Source organism: Daktulosphaira vitifoliae, unplaced genomic scaffold (assembly GCF_025091365.1).
Source record: "Daktulosphaira vitifoliae isolate Bord-2020 unplaced genomic scaffold, ASM2509136v1 Scaffold_4, whole genome shotgun sequence".
In the NCBI taxonomy this organism is placed as follows: Eukaryota; Metazoa; Arthropoda; class Insecta; order Hemiptera; family Phylloxeridae; genus Daktulosphaira; species Daktulosphaira vitifoliae.
In genome coordinates, this window is record NW_026099575.1 from 12744726 (window position 1) to 12764882 (window position 20157).

The following is a 20157-nucleotide window of genomic DNA, read 5'->3' on the forward strand; positions in this document are numbered from 1 at the left end:
CTGTTGCCGGACGTTTATTATTCGTTTATTGGCTTAATTAAATCACTATTTTGGCAAGGTTTCAAAATACATGGTTGTTTTATCATTTTTTTAAACATTATTGTTCCATTTTAAAATAATATTAAGATATTTCTAAATCTAATGTTTTTAAATTATCGTTGACATAATTATAAAATACTAATACTTACTCTTGTTATTTTTAAGAACTTTCTGTGTAGCATTTACTCTACTGCCTTATAATCATAAACTATAAAATACATGGTCAAAATTTCATTTTATTGTTGTGGATAATCACTTAAAGTAAAAGGAATCAATATAAAATATCACATGAGCCTATTAAAAAGATCCATCTTGTCCGTAAACTACAAAAATGTATAATTAATTGTACAGAAGCATATTATTTTGAATAGTTTTTTTAATTTTAGTTTTATCACGATATTGAAAAATAAATAAATAACGAGATCTTAATTCTATAAAATAATCTACTACGATTTCATATCATTCGGATAAAACTAACTATGTAATTCTATTTTTTTTCACGTTTTGAATGATTTTTTATACACCCAATACAGTTTTATGTATAAATATTACCTAATTAAATGAACAAATGTATAACTCGACTGATATTAAAATTTTTACTAACAAGTATATATAACAATTATTATTTTTTTCCTAAATAATATTATTTCTACATGTATTTTCTATTCAAACTATTTGCAGTTGCCATAGGATTGTTAAATTTTGATTCGATCGTTTTGGTCACTAATACAATTAATGTCACTGTTGCATTTGTCGTATACCTAATAAATTTAACGTTGACATAATCGATATTAAAGGCAATTAATTATTACGGAAGCACGTAACCAAATGTTACACAAATATCTCTGGCGTTTGACAATTTTATTACCTTTTTTACGCTCTATCGAAATTTCCCAATGAATTGATATATTGTGTTATTTTATTTCAATAAAATATGCAACGTTTTTGTTCACACTATTATAGATAGAGTTTTAATAGAAATATATCCACTCTCGTGGAAAATTTTTAAAACTCAAATCTTGTAGCGCGTCATCCGTTATTTTTTATTGCTATATGATTTTAGAATTCTTTAAAAAGTATTTTTATTTACTTTCTGATTATCAAAAGAAATGTAAGACATATTACATAGAATATTTTCTTTTAATGAATTTTGGCTACAGTTCAAATACTTTTAATTCCGAAAAAAGTGACTCACGAGTCACTAAACTTTCGAGGAACTCTTGTTCGTTTACATCTATTCTTGTAAGTACTAAATAATCTTATTACGTCAATTTCGTACTTTAAATCGTATTGTACATAGTGTAGAACAACAAAGTTTGGATTCGATTCAGATAAATTGACAAAAATTAATTCCCTCGGGTGACTCACAGTATTAAAAGTTGGGTTCGGATTCTTGATAGGGTATCGACATGGCAAATGAGATAATCTAGACACACTCTAGTGTCGCCACCATCTAATTTATAAACCCAACCGTGTACCACTAGGTTAAATTAATTTTCTTTTGTTTTTTTCTTTCTAATTCGCTTTCCATTAATACTAAAAATAATGAGTTTTGCATGAGCCGCCAGTACGTTTGGCAAGGCATCACGACTAGCAGCTCCGACCGAAACAACCGCTACGGTTCAATTCCATCTCTGTATCATAAAATAGGGAAACGGGCTATGCCTGTGCGCATTATATTTTTGTAAATATTATTTATTTGTCCCGGTCTTGTCTGTCGGTTATTAATATGTACGTGTATTGTGTATGGTAATCACGTCAAATGCATCCGCGGCCATCGCATCGGCCGCACAAATTGTTATTATTATTTCTCCTGCGTGTATATTTTTGTTATGACTAACAATTATTGTATAATGTTGTGCGCACTTTATTTTATTAGCCGAGTCTATGCGGATGTGGGTCGGTTGGATTTTTTAACGGAGCGAAGAGAGTACCGGCCGGACGCACGTTTTTCACAACTTGAAATCGGCTAATCGGAAAAAAAAAACTTATCCTGTTAAAATCACGTCTCGTTCATTGCTAACAGACCATTAATTGAATTGGGTGTAATTGACCTATTTTAGAGACACTTTAAGCGATTATAAAACCAACGCTTTAATTATGCTCAATAAAATTAGTGCGGTTAATTTAACGAATTAAAGCAAAACATGTTTTCCCCAGAAAAATTTGTTTTATTCCTCTCGCCAATTGTACAGAACTTTTCCTTCGCCTAACCAATTCAATTTTATTATTTCCAACCAAGTTTACACTATAAGATAAAAGTTGTCGCCAGTAGTACAGTAAAAAGTCTCAATGTGTAAGATGGCGAAAAAGTCGCTTCGATCACCGGGACGTAAGCCAATATTATATGCTCATGTCTAGACTTAGAGTGTGACTAAAACGGTAGATTTTTGGTCCATCCCATGCTTAGTGCTTAGTCATGTGCTATTTTGTAAAGGTGATAGATTTAGAGCTTTTGCAACTGTTTTATGTTGATCGTCATCCGTTTTTATTTTTTTTTTTAACTAATGATTAATTATGTAAATGGTTTTGCGTTTTCGTGATCTTCGTCATTATTGTTGTTACAACCTAGTTTTTAATTTTAAGCAAATTGATAACGCGATTTTATGCTAAAATCTTTTATGAACACTTCCAATATACATTCTGTTCTAACTATTAATTTAAATTCTAGTACCTTAGAATAATACAATTGTTGGTTAACCCATCAAAATAAAGTAATGTGTCGCATAGAGTTCATTAACTGAACATAATGTACGCTTTTAATAACTTATAGTCGTAATAAAGTGATCGATTCCCGAAACAGATGAATGTCCACTTTTTCTACGGTCTCATCACGCCAGAGCCAAGTTTTATTTAGTAATTTTGAACGGATTCTATGAAAATACCCGCGATTAACTTATTCTGTTAATTTTATTTATGTTGATGATTCATTAAGACGTGATAGTTGACGGTTTCCTCGGCGATGAGATTTCCAAGTCATCGACCGCTTAGAAGAGGATAATCAAAGTAATTTTGTTGCCCTAAAACCAATTCTGGTTTAAATTATAGAATAAACGTCAAAGGCGGTGTGTTTTGATGAAAATCTTGTGCCGATTAAAGCGTAAAGGTATTTCGTACAGAAGCCCATCAGGATAACCTCTTACACTTAACGATGTTTCGCATGCATTTCGTGGAACGACGATGAAAAACCCTCGTTCCGTAACGGGTAGCAGCGCAGTAGGACATAATGGTCCCCAATTTTTTATGTTTTATTTTGAATATTTATGGGCCGTCGGCAAAAACTGACAGTTAGAACACCGCGGCTACAGCTGTTTTATTGATACATTATTTTATATAATATAATACAACAACGACGACGACGACGAATTAGTACAAATTTTATTGATACCATCGAACCCCTTTTGCTTTCTCTCTTCTTTATCGTCTTAACGCGCACACGCACGTACATAACACAATAATGAGGGTCGATGCGTTTGTATAAAAGAATACCGCCCGAAGGCGTTTGCCGCCCCCTCGAAGAGGACAACACTATAGATGATCATATCCTCTGCTCATACATGTACCCATACACTCCGTCGTCATATTTGGCACGGGTTCGATCTGCAGGAGGTCCGCAGATTACGTATGTCATACTTCTCCTCCTCGAAAATAATTGGGGCAGATGGTCGTGAATGATGCACAGTATTCCCCGACTTATATTCGACCTCTCCTCGCGGTATGCGCGACCGGTACTCTGAAGTCGCAGAATACTTGATTTATCGAAGTCACGGCATAAAGACAGTAGCGGACAAATATATCATTCCAATAGGCGGAGTTCCCGTGGTTTTGTATCAGTTTTTTCTACGTCTTCCGCACTACATCCTCTTAACACAAAAGAGTCAAAACACGACCGTTGTCCCCCAGGTCTTGAATTTTTCGGTCCACCCCTCTGGCGACCTTGCTTTCTGGTTGACAGTTGTATGACAGATCTTTTGACGGCATGAAATATCTGAATGCAATGACACTTGTTGAACAAAAAAACTGAACCCGCCGATGAATAACAACAATACGCTAGTGTGCTCATTAGTTAAAACGACATCTTCCTATCGGTCGTTGGGATCTCCACCAAAGGATTATTGTTACGTAGTCGGCGTAATTAGATACAATACGATTAATCGCCTTAAGTTGTTTCTGTCGAGCAACAATAACCTGTACTGGGATGAACGATAATGATAATCTAATTATTAACGTGTGACGTGTCTGTGCAAGCGTGTAAGATTTGGCATCTAGAGCCGGTGATATTATTATATTCGTATCTAAATATGAATAGAGAACACCTCGTGTTTTTCTATAAATGACTATACTAGACATTTTATCGTATTGTTCGCCACAGTTGCTGTTCGAGTGGTTTCATTATTGGAAGCAGAAACTCCCATAGCATTTATTATTCGACTAGGTTCATTTTGTATATGTAATTAAATTTCTGATTAATTATTTTTGTAACTAGGTCATACCACGTCATCATGTCATAAGCTGTTCTACAGCTTGTCGGGCTAAGGGGCGGTACATTGTTTAATTTCTATTTGCAAATATTTTATCAACATGACAAAAACCATGTGTTGGTTGTATTTAAACGCGTTTGTTTGATTTGTGAACTGCCAACTATCGAATTGGTTTTAACCGAACGGGTAATATTTAAATCACGTGCACAATATTTCTATAGATTAACATTTTTTGATTGGGTATTGTTTGTAACACACGGTGCGCTGTTATATTCTACAATCATAATAATGTACGATTTATTTAGTGACGAAACTATCCGTTTTCATTTAAATCTGTTATTTAATTTACACAACTGTTGAATAGTACGCGTGAAATAATGTGGTTAGTATAATTACGTTATTCGAATAAAAAATTAACGTGATACTATTCAGCTATATGGTATAGGGTAATATACTCTTTTATATGAAAAAATCGATTGTTCAAAATTCCATAAAAGGGTTTTTATGAAATGAAAATAATTGTTCCGGTCCGTTGGCTTAATGGTTGCAAAAATGGTTTCTTCCGTCTAAATGTTAATTACATTTTTGAATTCGGAGAATGTCACGAGGCCACTGGTCAGTCTATAATGAATAAAGTTTTAGGACGTTCAGAATGATTTTCGCGGGGTTAGCTTATGATCGTTAAGGGCAGTTGAATTGTTATTAATAATTATCATAGTGTCGTATAGCCTTGTGCCAAACATTCGCACACAATAGAAACCGAAGTCGAGGTCATCCAATTAGTTTAACACGACAGTATATCGTTATTTGTAACAAGGACGAATATATGATATGCTAAAAATAAATTTACATAATTCAGCGTAGGTGGCGGCAATTGGGGTTTATGTTTTTAATCGGGAGGCGGTTTTTTTTATGAAACGCTGTCCGCCGATACGTTTAATATTATTTATTACACTCAGCACACCTTAACGGCCGCCGTTGTCGCGTGTCCACGTACATAAACTGCTATGCAAAACATCTGTCCGGATCGGCACCGTGTCGAATGGTATTTTGCTGTCTCCGGTGTACATGATTTCTATGATTTACACGCGAACTGTTATGTATTATATTTCCACCGTATCTCTGTGTGTTGTTGTGGCGGCGACAAGCCGCGTGTAGACTGACAACGTGTAATATTTACAAAAACCGTCACTCCCTCGCACTGTAATCTGTAAGCCACGTACGACGATGCTGCTGAACGGCGGCACGCGTGAGTCCCGTCTGTGCATCGCGCCCAGCCTTTGTACACATCCGGTGGTTATACTGTGTACATTTGTGGGACACCGCCGATGTGGGACGGCGTCTATTCATTACTACAGTAGAATGTGTTAGAAGCCACTCGAACACAACGACCGTCCAACTAATGTATTTGATTGGGTTTCGTCTAATAGCACCAGAGGTCTGAGTACTCGAGTCGGCATTCATGACGTCATCGATTCTCTGTGAGGTTCGCCGCTGCGCCTCGGAGTTTACACACGTTGGAAGTTTTTCGATCTCCTCTTGAAACTCAATTTGAATGTCGTTATGTCATTTTAGAACTTTTGTTCAACACATTTTGTTTTACGGTGTAATATCTGTGAGCTTGAATTTGTTATGACAATAGAATGTTATAGCGTTTACAACTGTTTAAACAACTGCTGTGCTATTTTTTCACACGATTTTTGTATCGTTTGTGCACTGTAATTTATACTTCTCGTGTTTAAAGTCACTGAAAATGGTAAATAATTTTACCAAACACTCCCTTTGACGAGTGATGCTGTGTAAGAGTATATATTTTTTTCAAACGAGTAACTCAATGAAGTCAATAAGTAAACGAAGTGACTGGCGAGATTATAGAGTCCGGCAGCTTTGTAAATTCGCTCGATGACATTGAAACGTACATGACTTTTTTATTCCTTTCATTTATCGTATACTTGTGCAGAGGGGTTTCTTTTAGGGATTAAAAAAATAGGGGTTGATTTAGTGCCTTTTAATGAAAAGAACCACGTCATTTATTTCTGGTTTCTTTTTTTTTTACTTCAACTCCGAACTGCCGTGTATACGTATATATCGTTGACAAAACACACGACGGGGATTTATTTTTCCCAGGGTTCATTACTCAATTAAATTAAAATATATTTTTGTCTAAAAAAAAAATTACCTTTGCCCTAAAGGTGCGTACTTACTTGGCATTTCTTCTACCGCGGCGCATGCGCCACAATCACCGGCCGTAACATCTGTTGCCCGTTGCCGCCGAATGTACACGATCATAGGGAATCGTGACCCTACTCGCGCGGCCACATGACACGGTCGGCCGCTCGTTCTGTTGGGCTCACTCCGTCGCGATCGTGCCGCGCCGAACGACGTTCGTTTGCATGTGCGTCGTGCTTATCAATCACAGTGAACATTTATTTCGTGTGCCGTTCGTATTTTTCCCGAAAACTCAATCGATGCATAGCATTTCTGTCGGTGGTGCGATCGTCTAGTTGCTACACTTATCTAACCGTCGATCATGTTGAGCGCTGCCACCAAATGGGTTACTACTACCCCGTCGGAGCCCAAGACCGACATGGGGCCCCCTACCAGCCGGGGCGCCGTCCTAAGGGTACACGAGTCGTTTTTGCGGTCGCTCAAGCGAAGATCGCTCAGGGTAAAACGATCCAAATCGCTTGTCATAGCGGAAAAAAGGAAATCCGGTAAATTTACACTCGTATATAATAACCACCGACTTTGCATTACTTCAATGGCGTTTTGCATTTCAAGCGTTTATTTGTTTTCGTTATTATGTAAAACCGCAGCTAATTGGTCGATTTTTTTTTTTGCGATTGTCCTTCAATACATGTATTGCATTACTTAGGCCATTCAACGGCTTAGAGTTGCGAAATCAAATTTGTTGTAATGTATAGTTTTTGATACGTTGTATCAGCCCAGCAGCCGACCAAGTCAGACCGGCCTTCAAAAAAAAAAAAAAAACTAATAATTCTTTTTTTTTTTTGTTACTATTTTATGGATCGAGGTTTTCTATAGTTTTCCACTTTTGTGTCTGTTGTTGTATACTTTATGTTGCTGGCGTGTGTACGTCTAGTAACCATGATCGAGTTTTTTTCCTCTTTGTGTTTCTTAAATATTAAAAAAAAAACGATTATCAGTAATAATTTATCAAAGATGTTCATTCGGACGTTTCAATATTTATGAAACAATAGTAAAAGTACGTTATTATTGGCCAGAACGATATGGTTCAAAATGCTAAATAAATTTAATCTTTATTTAACGACGACGGTTAGAAAAATAATATATGCTCATTTAAAATGATCAATACGCAGGTAATTAATTACACGGCGTACATTCACATACTTTAAATACTCTTATGTTTTATGATAAACATAAATTATTATTTATCTATGGAAAACAGGATTGTGCGTGCAATTGTGAATTTAATCGATGACGCCTGCGCGAGTAGTTAAAACAGGAGAAATTTTCTGGATTTTTTTTAATAACACTCGGAGAAAAATCGCACGGCAGTGTTTTTGGCGGCATCGTCTTTAACGTTGTGATTTATGTTCGTGAAATGTTATATTTGTTTTAAACGAACCCTCTATGTATATATGTACTCGAAATATATTTGATGTATTAAATTGGAAGGGACGGAAGCAAAAGTTTCACGTAAAAAACGTTGTGAATTGTTTAGGAAATCTCCTTCACTGTATTATGGACTTTTGAACAAATTGAACGCTACGGTGGCGTTGACGGTTCTAATAGAATCTTTTATAAGGTTTTCGCTGGGGAGATTTGTTAAATTTTTCATTTCTTCTCGCCTTTTTCAATGGCGACGACATGAATGTGAGATCCATTAGGTTTTTAGATTTGTCGAGATTTTCATTATTGATGTCCAGTGAGCACCTGTCTCTCAAAACAATGCTGTAGCCATTTTGTTGACCCTTTGTTTTTCTTTCCTAGCGAGTGCTTATGCAAATAAACTACAAAATGCCGAGGGGTGCGACTAAAGGAAAACTCTCCATGTCGTCTTGTAAGTCTACTCCGAGTGTCGACGCATTATTATTTTTAATGCTCGCTTCGGTTTGTTCAGCCGTAAAAAAGTAAATAAATAAAAAAACATCACAAGATATTGCGTATGAAGCGATCACTTTGACATTAACAGTGCTGTAAATTGTTATCAAAGTGGTCGCGTTTAAATCTTTAGTACGTCATAGTCTTGCAATTAACCATAATTCACAGTTTTAATGAGTAACTCTGCCCACAAAACGGTTTCCACGCGCAGAAAACTTAACTGCAAGCCACTCGTAAATTGTTTTTTTTTTTATTACATCCAATTAAAAATGAAATATCAACCGTTTATATCTTTACAAAAAATAAAATCTACCACATCCTATTTTCAGAGTAGATTTTAACATCAAGCAATCACCGTGAAATTTACATAACAATTAGAACTTGTTCTTATTGTCCGCCTTGATTCACATTAATGAACTGGCGGCTCCCGTGCAACGTCCTTTCATGGTTTCCACACACTATCCGCTGTCGGTTAATTTACAAAATTTCACACGTGTTCCAATAGATCGAAAATGATAAAACAAAAAAAAAAAAACGTTTGTTTTCCTATTATTTAAACTGCGACGAATGTGTGAGGTGTTATTTTCGTGCCATCGTATAATGCATGAGAATTGGGGGTAATATTTTGCTCTTGGAATACTGATGGGTGTAAGCCGATGGAAATAATGTATTTCTGAGGTTATTAGACGCGCGCCAGAGGTGACGTTGGTGTTACTGAAGGGGAAAAAAAAATATATAAAAAATGTGTCCAATACACACACGGAGAGAATTTCAAACCGCGTCTTCAACGGGACACACGTAACTTGTACGCGTTACGTGATCGGATTACGCTTAGCGAGACCAAGTAAGTCACTGTGTTCTCCAAGCGCATATTTTGTATTTGCGCACACGTCATTTTGATTAGACCTTATCACTTTGTCGAGATGCCGGTGGGCGCAAAGTAGTCCAAAGTTTGTGGCTGCAAATTGTGACTTTTAACGCGTGACGTCATTTTTCTGTGCGATACCATAAAAAACAATCGTGTTACACGGGCACGCTTATGATTCTGTGAAGACAGTACATTGTGTGATGTTCTCGCTAGAAATAATATGAATATTTGATTACGGGGTGGGGAAGAGGGGAGCGTGTTCATTTCCTGGTAAATCGCTATGAAAAATGTCTATCTTTTTATCGCGCGTTGTATATCGAGTTTTTTTTCCCTTCGGATCGTTGGAACTCGACCAAAACAAACTATACGGTATTCTCATACGTCGTCCTTGTCAATTGCGAATGTTGTCGCAAAAGAAAACGTGTGTCACCAATAGCCGTCGGGTAGTTAGGTAAAAGATCTTTAGTGCAATAATCGCCAAGTGACGGACGTGGAAAAAATTGTTTAATTTTTTCCAGTCTATGCACAGCGCAATAAATATATCGCGCATAATTTTTTTAACACGCAAAAACTTCTTTTCTGTCTACTGTTTATAACTGTTTGTCGGTTGTAGTTTTGCATATTCGCACGACGAGAATTTTTTACTGAAAAGAGTTCTCAGAATAGAACAGGAGGGCGCTATTCTTTGTTGTTACGTGTATTCGTTTTCGCAACACTACTCGTGTTACACGTGATAACAAACAATCTGTATGTTTTTTTGCACCCCTACACGGGTTTTTAATATTAAAATGATATTTACCGAGACCATTATAACGTTTAGATTACTATGGTCTGGTAGCGTGTTAGTACTGTTGTAAGAGGGTTGAATAAACCGTCGCTCGTATCGGTCAATCTTGGCGCCGGCAGTCTTATGAGTGTGCTGTACTGACGTGCGTGATCACTGTTACGGGGTAACACCCGTTTCCCCTTTTTGGTGGAAACATGAAGACCCTGCGGTGTTTCCGAAAAGGATTAGCGTGTATGTTGTGTATACTTGATGGATATAAAAACGAGAAACTTGAGGAAGTTATAACGATTGTTTGTCTGCGGGGTGTAGTTTAAACGGTTGCTACTCGTTGCACTTGACGTTTATAAATCTGTTTATACGACTGGCAAACGGTTTTATACGTTTGGTTCTAAATTAGATTATTTTTAGGGGAAGAAGGACGGTCAAAATTCTTTACTTTTTGTCGATTACTAACTGCTTCCTGGGTTGTTCACTCCAGAAGAAGTTCCACGAATACAGGGTGGGGTATACAGGATTAATTAGTAGCCCGTTTTATAATGTGAAATAAATTTCGACAGATTAGCTGTCAAATAGTTGTTACTCTCTTGCGTGTTAATATTTCTTTTTTTTTCTATTAAAAAAAAATGACAAAAAGCGTCTATTAAAAATTATTCCTTTTATTTTTATAACATTTATCACTCCGTATACACACGAGTACGTTTCTTCTTCGTTAATGTAATTGAATTTCGGCCAGTTTGTTGCAGTTAAAATTGAATTACAAAATCCTAAGATCCGACTGTTCAATCTATTGAGACTCGAACTTGGATAAAACTATTGCCCACGTGACCCTTGTTGTCATTGTAAACTCTCCTGATTGGTAATGACAGGAAGTTCTGCGTTGTTTTGCTGATTTTGCATTACATGTTGCGTGTTTACTTAAAAGAAAAAAAACAATTGTTTTCAGAGTATTTGCTAGCAATACTTTATTCGGATTTTAGCAAAAGTTTACACGTATAAGCGCTTGCATTTATGGTTATTTTTAAATATNACGTATAAGCGCGTGCATTTATAGTTATTTTTAAATATGGTTGTGTTTCGACTCTGGTTTTTTAACGTTTTATTTGCGGTAAAAAGGTCTGCAATCGTTAGCATTTTAAAGTTTGCATTAGGTTCTATTATCATGTTCTTTTATGCCTATTGTTGCTATTTTTTTCTTTTTGTTTACTGTCGGCAAACACGAAGTACAGTTGTGTCGTCGTATATCATTGTCCCAGCAGCGCGGCTCGGCAAATTATGTGAAAAACAAGTTCGCGTTTGCTAAACGCACGTATTTATGGTCGTTTGTGATATTATTATTATATATTTTTTTAGTACTCCACCATTATTACGATAAAAATAAAACACACCCAACAACTCTGCCGTTCGTTCTCCCCTTCAACGTCAAAGCATACGGTGACATCGTTGTCTGTGAGATTTGTTTTGGTTCTCCGATCGATAATGAATCGAAATCTAGTTGTATTTAAAGACGTTACCTCGTAAATTAAAAAAAAAATAATACCCAAAAAGGTATCAGCAGGGCCGCAGCCCTTATACGGTTTCCGCCCGTATAGCAAATGACACAAATGAGAATGAGAGACGGTAACCGCGAACTGTCCTTTTTGAATTTTTTTTTATTCCCGTGCGTCGAATAGTTAAACTGCCCACTTCCGCTCGTATACAGTTTTGCCATATGCATTATGTGCCGTGCGTGCCCTGCAGAATATATCATATTCTTTTTTTTTTAGGCGGCCAAAGAAGTAATATGAACCTAATTTACTTTATTGAAATGTGTTTTTTTGTTTCACAACTGGTTTGAGGTTTTTGTGCGCACATACGTTTTGCTTACTATACTCACCAACATTTCTCCCTCTTATAAGTACCAACATTTATTAGACGTTGACATAATACACGGCCGTGTAACAAACGAGGATTATAAAATAATAAAAGAATGAAAAAAAAATGTCATTAACTGTTCATACGGTTTATCATCCCGTAATAACGTTTGCTCGTTAATCAGGTGATCTAGACTTCTATTGAGTGCAGATTTCANTAAAAACGTTTACTCGTTAATCAGGTGATCTAGACTTCTATTGAGTGCAGATTTCATGTTTTGTTCTTGTGCGAAAAAAGTTAAAAGAAAGTTTTTCAAATGTTCGGAAATTCCGATAGTGCATAACACATGTTGTGATTTCACAGGGTTGCCAAAAAAGGTAATCTAAACATGGCATTTGATTTGCTAAGCATTACTAGACATTCCGTTCCTGTAAATTTTTTAACCGGAGTTACCAGTGTGCGTCAACTGACTTAAAACCGAAGACCAGTCGATTGTCGCTCGAAATTCATAACTAAAATTATGAACTGTGAAATCATCTTTACGATATTTCTGACGTTGAACGATTTTGGTAGGCATAAGCAATAACCAGACATAAAACCAATAAAACATTCTGTCCCACACAATTTAGTAGAGAACATAACCCATAAACAAAGTACTGTATCCGTCAAAATCAGCGTAGACGAGCGTACAATTTTTTTTTAGTAATGTTATTGGATTTGGAAATTATTACCGACCCCGTAAAATACTACCCATAAATTATGCGAATCGACTGTGTTACAGGTTCTCAACCGACGCGTTTCTCTTACTTGCTTAAAAAGTAATTTCGCGGTGTATAAATAAACTAACCCCTTTAAAATTAAAGTTTACCTGCATCTACTCTATTGAGATGCAGCCGCTCGTTGCGTATTCTGGTCGAATACTTGCCGACCTGTCTTTAGGTTTACCATTTTGTTCTGTCGTCCCTTTTAACGAGTGCCGTGCCTGCTTGAATTTTTATGCGTTTTTTCAGTGGACACGAGGTGTAACCTAGCAACAGTCACGTGAAATAAAACTCATAAATCGATGGTACCTATAAAACATTTACATTGATTTGCCTAGGCACAAGTGAGTTGTATCCGACTAGGGCAAAAATGTTGCATGTCTACTGTTGGTATTTTGTTGTTGTTATTTTTTATGGCAAGAGAAACCGAAAGTCGATCCAGTGGAGAGCGGAGACGTAACATAACAAAATCTTATCGCTCGAGCCCTCTCGATTTCACTGGACCGCTGTTACTCTGCAATTAGTAATAACCCAATGGTTGAGCGCGTGTAAACCGCAATTATAATTAATACGTTTCATTTCATTGTATTTGCGTTTATTAGTATTGTTATGAAACATTTTTGAGTGTTAAAGCTGTGAGAATTGTTGAAGAAATCGCGGTGTAAAGATTAATGAAATCACACCGAGTCCAATTTTTCATAGTAAATAGACTTTTTTTACAGTCTTAGAAATCATTGCAACGTTGTCGTTTATTTACTAGATTAAATGTTTGGTTCGTTCGCCCTAAAATATTTCAACTAGATACAATATTGTAGAGCTTCTTTATTTGCCTTCGATTGGCCGCACACGCGTATTTTTTCAACGATTTTTGGCTAGTTTACAAATAACACAACACGAGTGCCCCGCTGATTAGAATTACTGTATATTGTCGCAAATGTTAATTAAACAAAAAAAAAAATGACAAAACTAATTTGCAGGAAACTCAAGGGCATACAAACATTTGAATTTCGTTTAGACTTTTTTTTTGTTAAAATGACAGATTTTCACGTTTTGTAATTATTTTATACTTTGGTATTCAACATGTTGTAATAAAAGACAATACTTGCAAAATGTTTACACAAAAGAAATGACGGTCTGTTTTAATTTTGTACTTTACTCGTGTTCAACGAGACTTTTATAAATTAGAAAACGAGTGCGTCTCGAGTAAAAAGTTCAACTAGTCTTAGCTGTCTTTATTTTATTGTATTTTTAACGTTGAATGATTGCCTTCCGTCATGGAGCGGTCTAAAGTAAATGGACGTGCGCACATGACGTGTAAAAACTCACATATTGTTTTTGTACGCGAAGGCAAACAAAAGGCACGGTCTCCACTTCCCCTATTCCAAGTCTGAGTGACTCATCGGCGGTGGCTGGCGACAGACAAAAAGCCAATGAAAATGTCTAGTGGCGGTGGTCGTCGCCAAAAGCAAATGACTTCTAGAGGGAGGTGTAGGAAGAGGCGCAGAATGGCTGTAAACGACCGGCTGAATCCCCTCGTACGACAAGTCCTAACCGCCCTCGTGTCTTTTTAAAGTTCTCTTGATTTGCGTGTAAAACTCATAGTATATAATGTTATGCATGTGACGACCTTTAACGATTTTTATTCATATTTTCCGTTCTATGCGCTGGCACGAAATTTAACTTCTCGGCGTATAACATTAGATCTCAATTAATATGCAAATTGTGCATTAAGCAGCTTAGTTCAGCAAGTCACTTAGTGTTTAACGTCGTATTCTTTGGTAATTCTCCACGGCATCGTGTCGTGCGTTTCGTGTCTAGAAAAAAACCAAACCAACGTAATTATTTCTTTTACTTGTTAATCTATTTCCTGGCGCATTCCGTGTTCGGTTTACAAACCGAATCACAATGTTTTGTTTTTTACTTGTACACAGAAAACTATAAAATATTCAAAATATGACACGAGTTTCTCCCGGCCGACCAGTTTTTAAGCCCATCGGCCACTTGAGGAATCGTTAGCAGCTTATACGGTCAATTGTTGTTGTTGTTGTTGTCGACAAACGTAATCGATATGTATTTACATATTTATGGTACCAAATTAAGAGAGTCGGAAGCGCATAGAAGACCGTAATTATAGTAGGGCTATTACGTTTAAAGAACCAATTAAGAATGTCATTTCAGTTTATGTCAAACATTTTTTAAGAAGTTTCGTCGTATAGAAAATATAAGTCGGCGTTATTATGAATTGCGTCGTGTGAGTATGACGTGATGCTTTCCTTACATTTGATGTGTAGTAAAATCCATTAAAGTGTTGTTAAATTGCTTTTGCTCGACTCTTAAAGTAAATACGTTAATGATTTTATTAAAAACATAAATGTTTGCTGGTGTTTCTGTTAACACACATTTCTATATTTTTAACCGTAAGCAGTTGGTTTGGATGTACTTTACATTGCAACAGTTTAAAGCACATTATTTTGAAACTGTTACCTACCGATAGAGGAGTAACTTATTCGTGATGAACAAATATTACAAAGTGTGTAGCGTGTTCGGCGGTAAATTACACTTAATACCGTCAGTGTAGTAGGTACGGAGGAAATGATTAATAAAAAATGAACTGGCGCCATGACTTCACTCGGGGGAATAGCCCACAATGTAAGAATATTATTGTAATTATAATAATACCACAAATTGTATTTCAAATATTACTTTATTGGCTCAACGGGTTTGGTGCCAAGTTTTAACTTTCATCGGACGGTTATCGAATATTTCCTTCTTTTCTAGTTATTGTGTTGTACTCGTCAAGTAATGATTGTTCTTTCAGATCTCTTCAGCACATTAAGTATACCTGTGTAGAATTTGAAACGTTTAGGGGGATAGCTGGAACTGCTTATCGGGCAGTTTTACCACGACCGCTTCGGTGTTTGCCCACTACAGAAACCCTACATACTGTGTCCACAGCTGTCACCTAATACATTTTATTTATAATACGTTTCTTACGTGTGGGAAAAATGACCTTCGACAATTGTAATTGTGTAACACGGGAAGAAATGTTTCAAATATTGCACAAGTAAAAAAAAAAAAAACCGAACGTTCAGCACATTTTTCTAGCAAAACATAAATGTTTTCTTCGGTCAACTGTAAAAAGGCTTATAGTTTTCGATTGATTAAATCTCAGTTAGAATTCGTTAGGAAATTTCATCGGTAAATAATAAGTGAATAAATTCCGCGTTTATAGCGTTCAACCCTCCTGAGGTCGTTGGTGACCGCGTCCAGGTGCTGTTGCCAAGACACCCAGTTGATCTCGTACAATTTTTTTGGCGAATTCATCTCGAACAACACCGTGGGGAACAGTCACCGCCATAACAATCGTTTATCAGTCAATAACTTTCTCCGGTGAGAATAAGTCACGACTGATGGATTATTTAGTGCGCAATAATAATTACTTTCATTTCGAGCGGTTTCGAGGTGAATTTTTTTTATTACAATTGATCTGCCCGTTCATTGCCTGCCAAAAGTGTTAGCTTTTGTCGAAATTCCAGTGCATTTTTATTTCACCGGGCGCCAGTAAAAAACGTTGGTTATGATTCGGTTATCTTTCAAGTCCTAATGCCGCCGATCGGTTTCATAATCTTTTACGAATGTTAGCAGCGCACGTTGTCTTGTTCTTTGGGTCGTTGGAGCGAAAAAAAACGCGTTGGCGCAGAACGGGTACAAACGATGATATTGAGAACCGGTTGCTCGTCCACTATGAAAACGTATCATTAGATATTATAACACATTATAAATACAATACGCACTCTTCCTCTCGATCCTTCCTTTTGTTTTACTGACGACGCGCAAATATCTCATGAATAGGCCGTCTCCGATCTCACTCATTCTTTTCTTTTTTTATGTCACCTCTTAACTTATGCTGTACAGAATATTACCGATTGAAGGACCTGTAAACGTGCTCTTGCATTATAATAACTTCGCTCGCCCGCACTCTTAGTTTTTAATGATTTCCTCTCACTTAAAGTCTGGCGACTGACATTCTGACGTAGTTGTCGTTAAAAGTTACTTGTGTATTTGAAAAAAAATAAAATTTTTAGAATTTAAAACAATCAGATTATTTTTCTATCGTTAATAATCAAAAATCCTTAAAGGTGAGAAGAATAAAAAAAAATATTAATCGGTGCGGAAACGTAGCACTTTTTTTTTTTTATTAAATAAATTATTATTAAGTTTTTCCTCAAAAAATATGCTTTAAAATTTTAATTAAAAAGTATTACTTTCATCAACCCTTATAGTTGATATATGTTCAATTAACTTTATTAATTATTGACCAGGTGTTTTAGTAAAAATCTTTCACCATTTTTAAGCGACACGACTCTTGAATAGTTTACTCTTATAATTATTACAGTCAATACTATTTTTCAATATTTTTGGTGTGGAAGTCTCAAAGTAGACAAAAAATCATAACTGAAGTGCATTAAGGCTTACAAAAGCGTTAAAAAATATGTACAATGAACCTTATTGAACCCAATGTTCAAAAAAGCGACAGGTGCTCGTAATCGAAACCCTAAATGATTGATTAACTCTTTTTATATTACAGGTGACATTATGAACAAACCTTTATTGTTAAATTAGCTAACGGTTTATTCAGTTAGAATAAATTAATATTTTAGTTATTTCTGGAATTTTATTATTTTTTGAATAGGATGATAGTTTAGGAACAAAATTAATAATTAGTGGGCTAAAATTGTTATTACACTCCTCAGAAGCAATAACATATAATAATTATTGTGTTAAAGTACGTGTTATAACGGTTTTTGTTTTGTTTCAGATTCATTCGTGAATAGTCAAGAATGGACCTTGGCCAGGACTGTACCAGACTTACGTTTGGGCATCGTCGGATCGCTTTCATCTGGAAAATCGGCTTTAGTCCACAGGTATTTAACCGGATCGTACATGCAAGAGGAAAGCCCCGAGGGCGGCCGATTTAAGAAAGAAATATCTGTGGACGGCCATAGTCACCTACTATTAATACGAGACGAAGGGGGTTCACCCGAACTTCAGGTAATTCTTTAATATGTAAATCCTTGTCAGATGACTAAAATAACTCTCTTTGGACATTGTAACAACTTTAGGACGCAAACGTTTACTTAAACTACGCGAGTCAAACGAGGGTCAGTGTGTCTCAAGTCGGGAAATGCCTTAAATTGTCAGAATTTTAATAACAAGTATTTTGTTGTGTACAAACGAAAAATGTTTTGTAATATAAATCGCGCATCTTCACGATTAGTCATTCAGGTCGCAGTTAGCCCGCTAACGTTTATCGCTCGAGGATAACTGATTTCTTATGAAAAACAATTCTTCTGTTCTATTAAGATATTTTAATTCAATTTAAGTCGTTACATTTCCCCGTCTCACTATATTGAGTTTCAAGTAGCAGAGTTGGTAGAGCAACTTGATGTATAGAAAATGTCTATGTGAAATTGTAGTGCACGTAATGTAGTACAATGTATTCAGTGAAATATGACTCTTGTGTTATGAAATAATCGTTCAATACCAACTGTTTTAATTGGCTATGCCTGTAACGACCCATATTTATTATTCCATCATACACAACCTATGTTAATTAGCTTGCTAAGAGTTATTGAAATCAACGTTTTTATAAACAAATCCGGGATAGAATTTCTTATTTCCAAAAGTTCTATGCAATCGCAACCCCATACGAAAATTCAATTACGAAAAGGAAGATTTATTTTCAAGGGTTAGTAGTTTTTTGGGGTGAGAATTAAACCTATAAATCCCCACGTGACCCCGGCATATACCTATTCTGCAAAGTGTCTAATTACAATACATAATCTTTTTAAAGCCGCGTTTAATAATGATTCGTTCGATTTTGTTTTTCCATCTGTTGTTAGCATACAGCGATTAGATTTCGAGTTCATTCCCTTTTGTTCGATTTTTATTTAATATCTTTCGGTTTGTATAAAAATAAATACGTGTCCCCTCGCCGGGTGTACATAAAGTATAACTTATTAACAAACTAATTAAAACTAAACTAGCGCCTATCACTGCATACCCAGAAGTTTGATAAAAATGTTTTAATTTACTTCCGTTCTAAAATTAGCCATAATTAAACTTTTCCATTAAGTAACTTGACTTTTCAACATTTTATTAACTTGGAAATGCCGAACAATGTAATAAAAAATAGAAATATTTTATCAATTAAGTATTGTGTCGAATAATAACCAAAGGCTGATAACAATTAAAATTAGTATTACAATCAACTAGTGATATCTTAGATAATCGATGTTTTATTAATAATTATCCAATTTTAATTAAAAAAACTATTCATTATGTTTTAAAACTTGTTTTATAAGTTAATGTAACCAGAAAATATCTTTAAAAAAAAAGTAATTCAATAAACTATAATTTGTTTGAAGTTTCGACTAGAAAAACTATTTTTATTAAAATTTCTGATCACATATTTATGCTACACTTTTTCACTTTAGACAGTTAAATTTTCAAATATTTTCATAAAATATCAGATAGTACATTTTTATTATTGATTTTATAACATCAAATAAAATAAAATCAATAGTTTTACTTGAACGTTTATCTTGAAGTATCGAAATTGATTTATTGCAGTTATATAATCGGAATTATTTAAAAAGTTTACGTTTACTGCTTTTTTATTGAAATTTATTCAGAAAGTTTATAAGAAAACTTTTTGCTAAACGTATTTTAAATTGAGTAATTAGTATTTTTATTACTGAAATAAAATACTTATCTTGAGTATTTTATTTAAGAATGAACATTGTTTTAAATCACTTTAAAATGTACATCATTTTTTACTGGTTTTATTATTTTTATGTATACTCAAATGTTTAAACAAGGTTGAATCTTCTTGTCTATAAATTCAACACACGCCGGGGGATAATAAAGGTACTGTCAATTAAAATTGTTTTTACTAATTACAAACGTTATGTAGTGTTTAATATTAATTTAAAAATAATTTTTAACTGTATTGAATAAATAAAGAGATAAATTTGTAAAAATTATTTTTTGAGCATCAATAAAAAGTATCGTTTGTCTAATAAAAATCCTTTTAAAATGTGTAAAGTTTTTTTTTATTTTTATCTTTGTTTGGTCTACTGATCAAATAAATGTTAAAAGCAATACTGAATTAAAAAAAGTGTTGAATACTAAATATTCCTATTTCCACCGAGTACTAGTTGAACACTAAATTTCATAACTGAAATTATAATTAACTAACAAAAGGCAGAATAATCGAATAAT

General features: G+C 35.0%; 1 protein-coding gene across 2 annotated transcripts in view; it reads left to right on the plus strand.

Annotated features, from left to right (window-relative positions):
- LOC126903697 (centaurin-gamma-1A) overlaps nt 1-20157 on the plus strand; it is a 47838-nt gene that overhangs the window by 17060 nt on the left and 10621 nt on the right. Inside the window, exons 1-2 of one of the 2 annotated variants that reach the window (XM_050682082.1) lie at nt 6858-7234; nt 17693-17925. In XM_050682082.1, coding sequence (XP_050538039.1) covers nt 7051-7234; nt 17693-17925 — 417 coding nt within the window. In that variant the 5' untranslated portion in view covers nt 6858-7050. Of the gene's footprint in view, nt 1-6857; nt 7235-17692; nt 17926-20157 lie in introns of those variants that run through there. The other variant, XM_050682081.1, reaches the window with a different exon arrangement.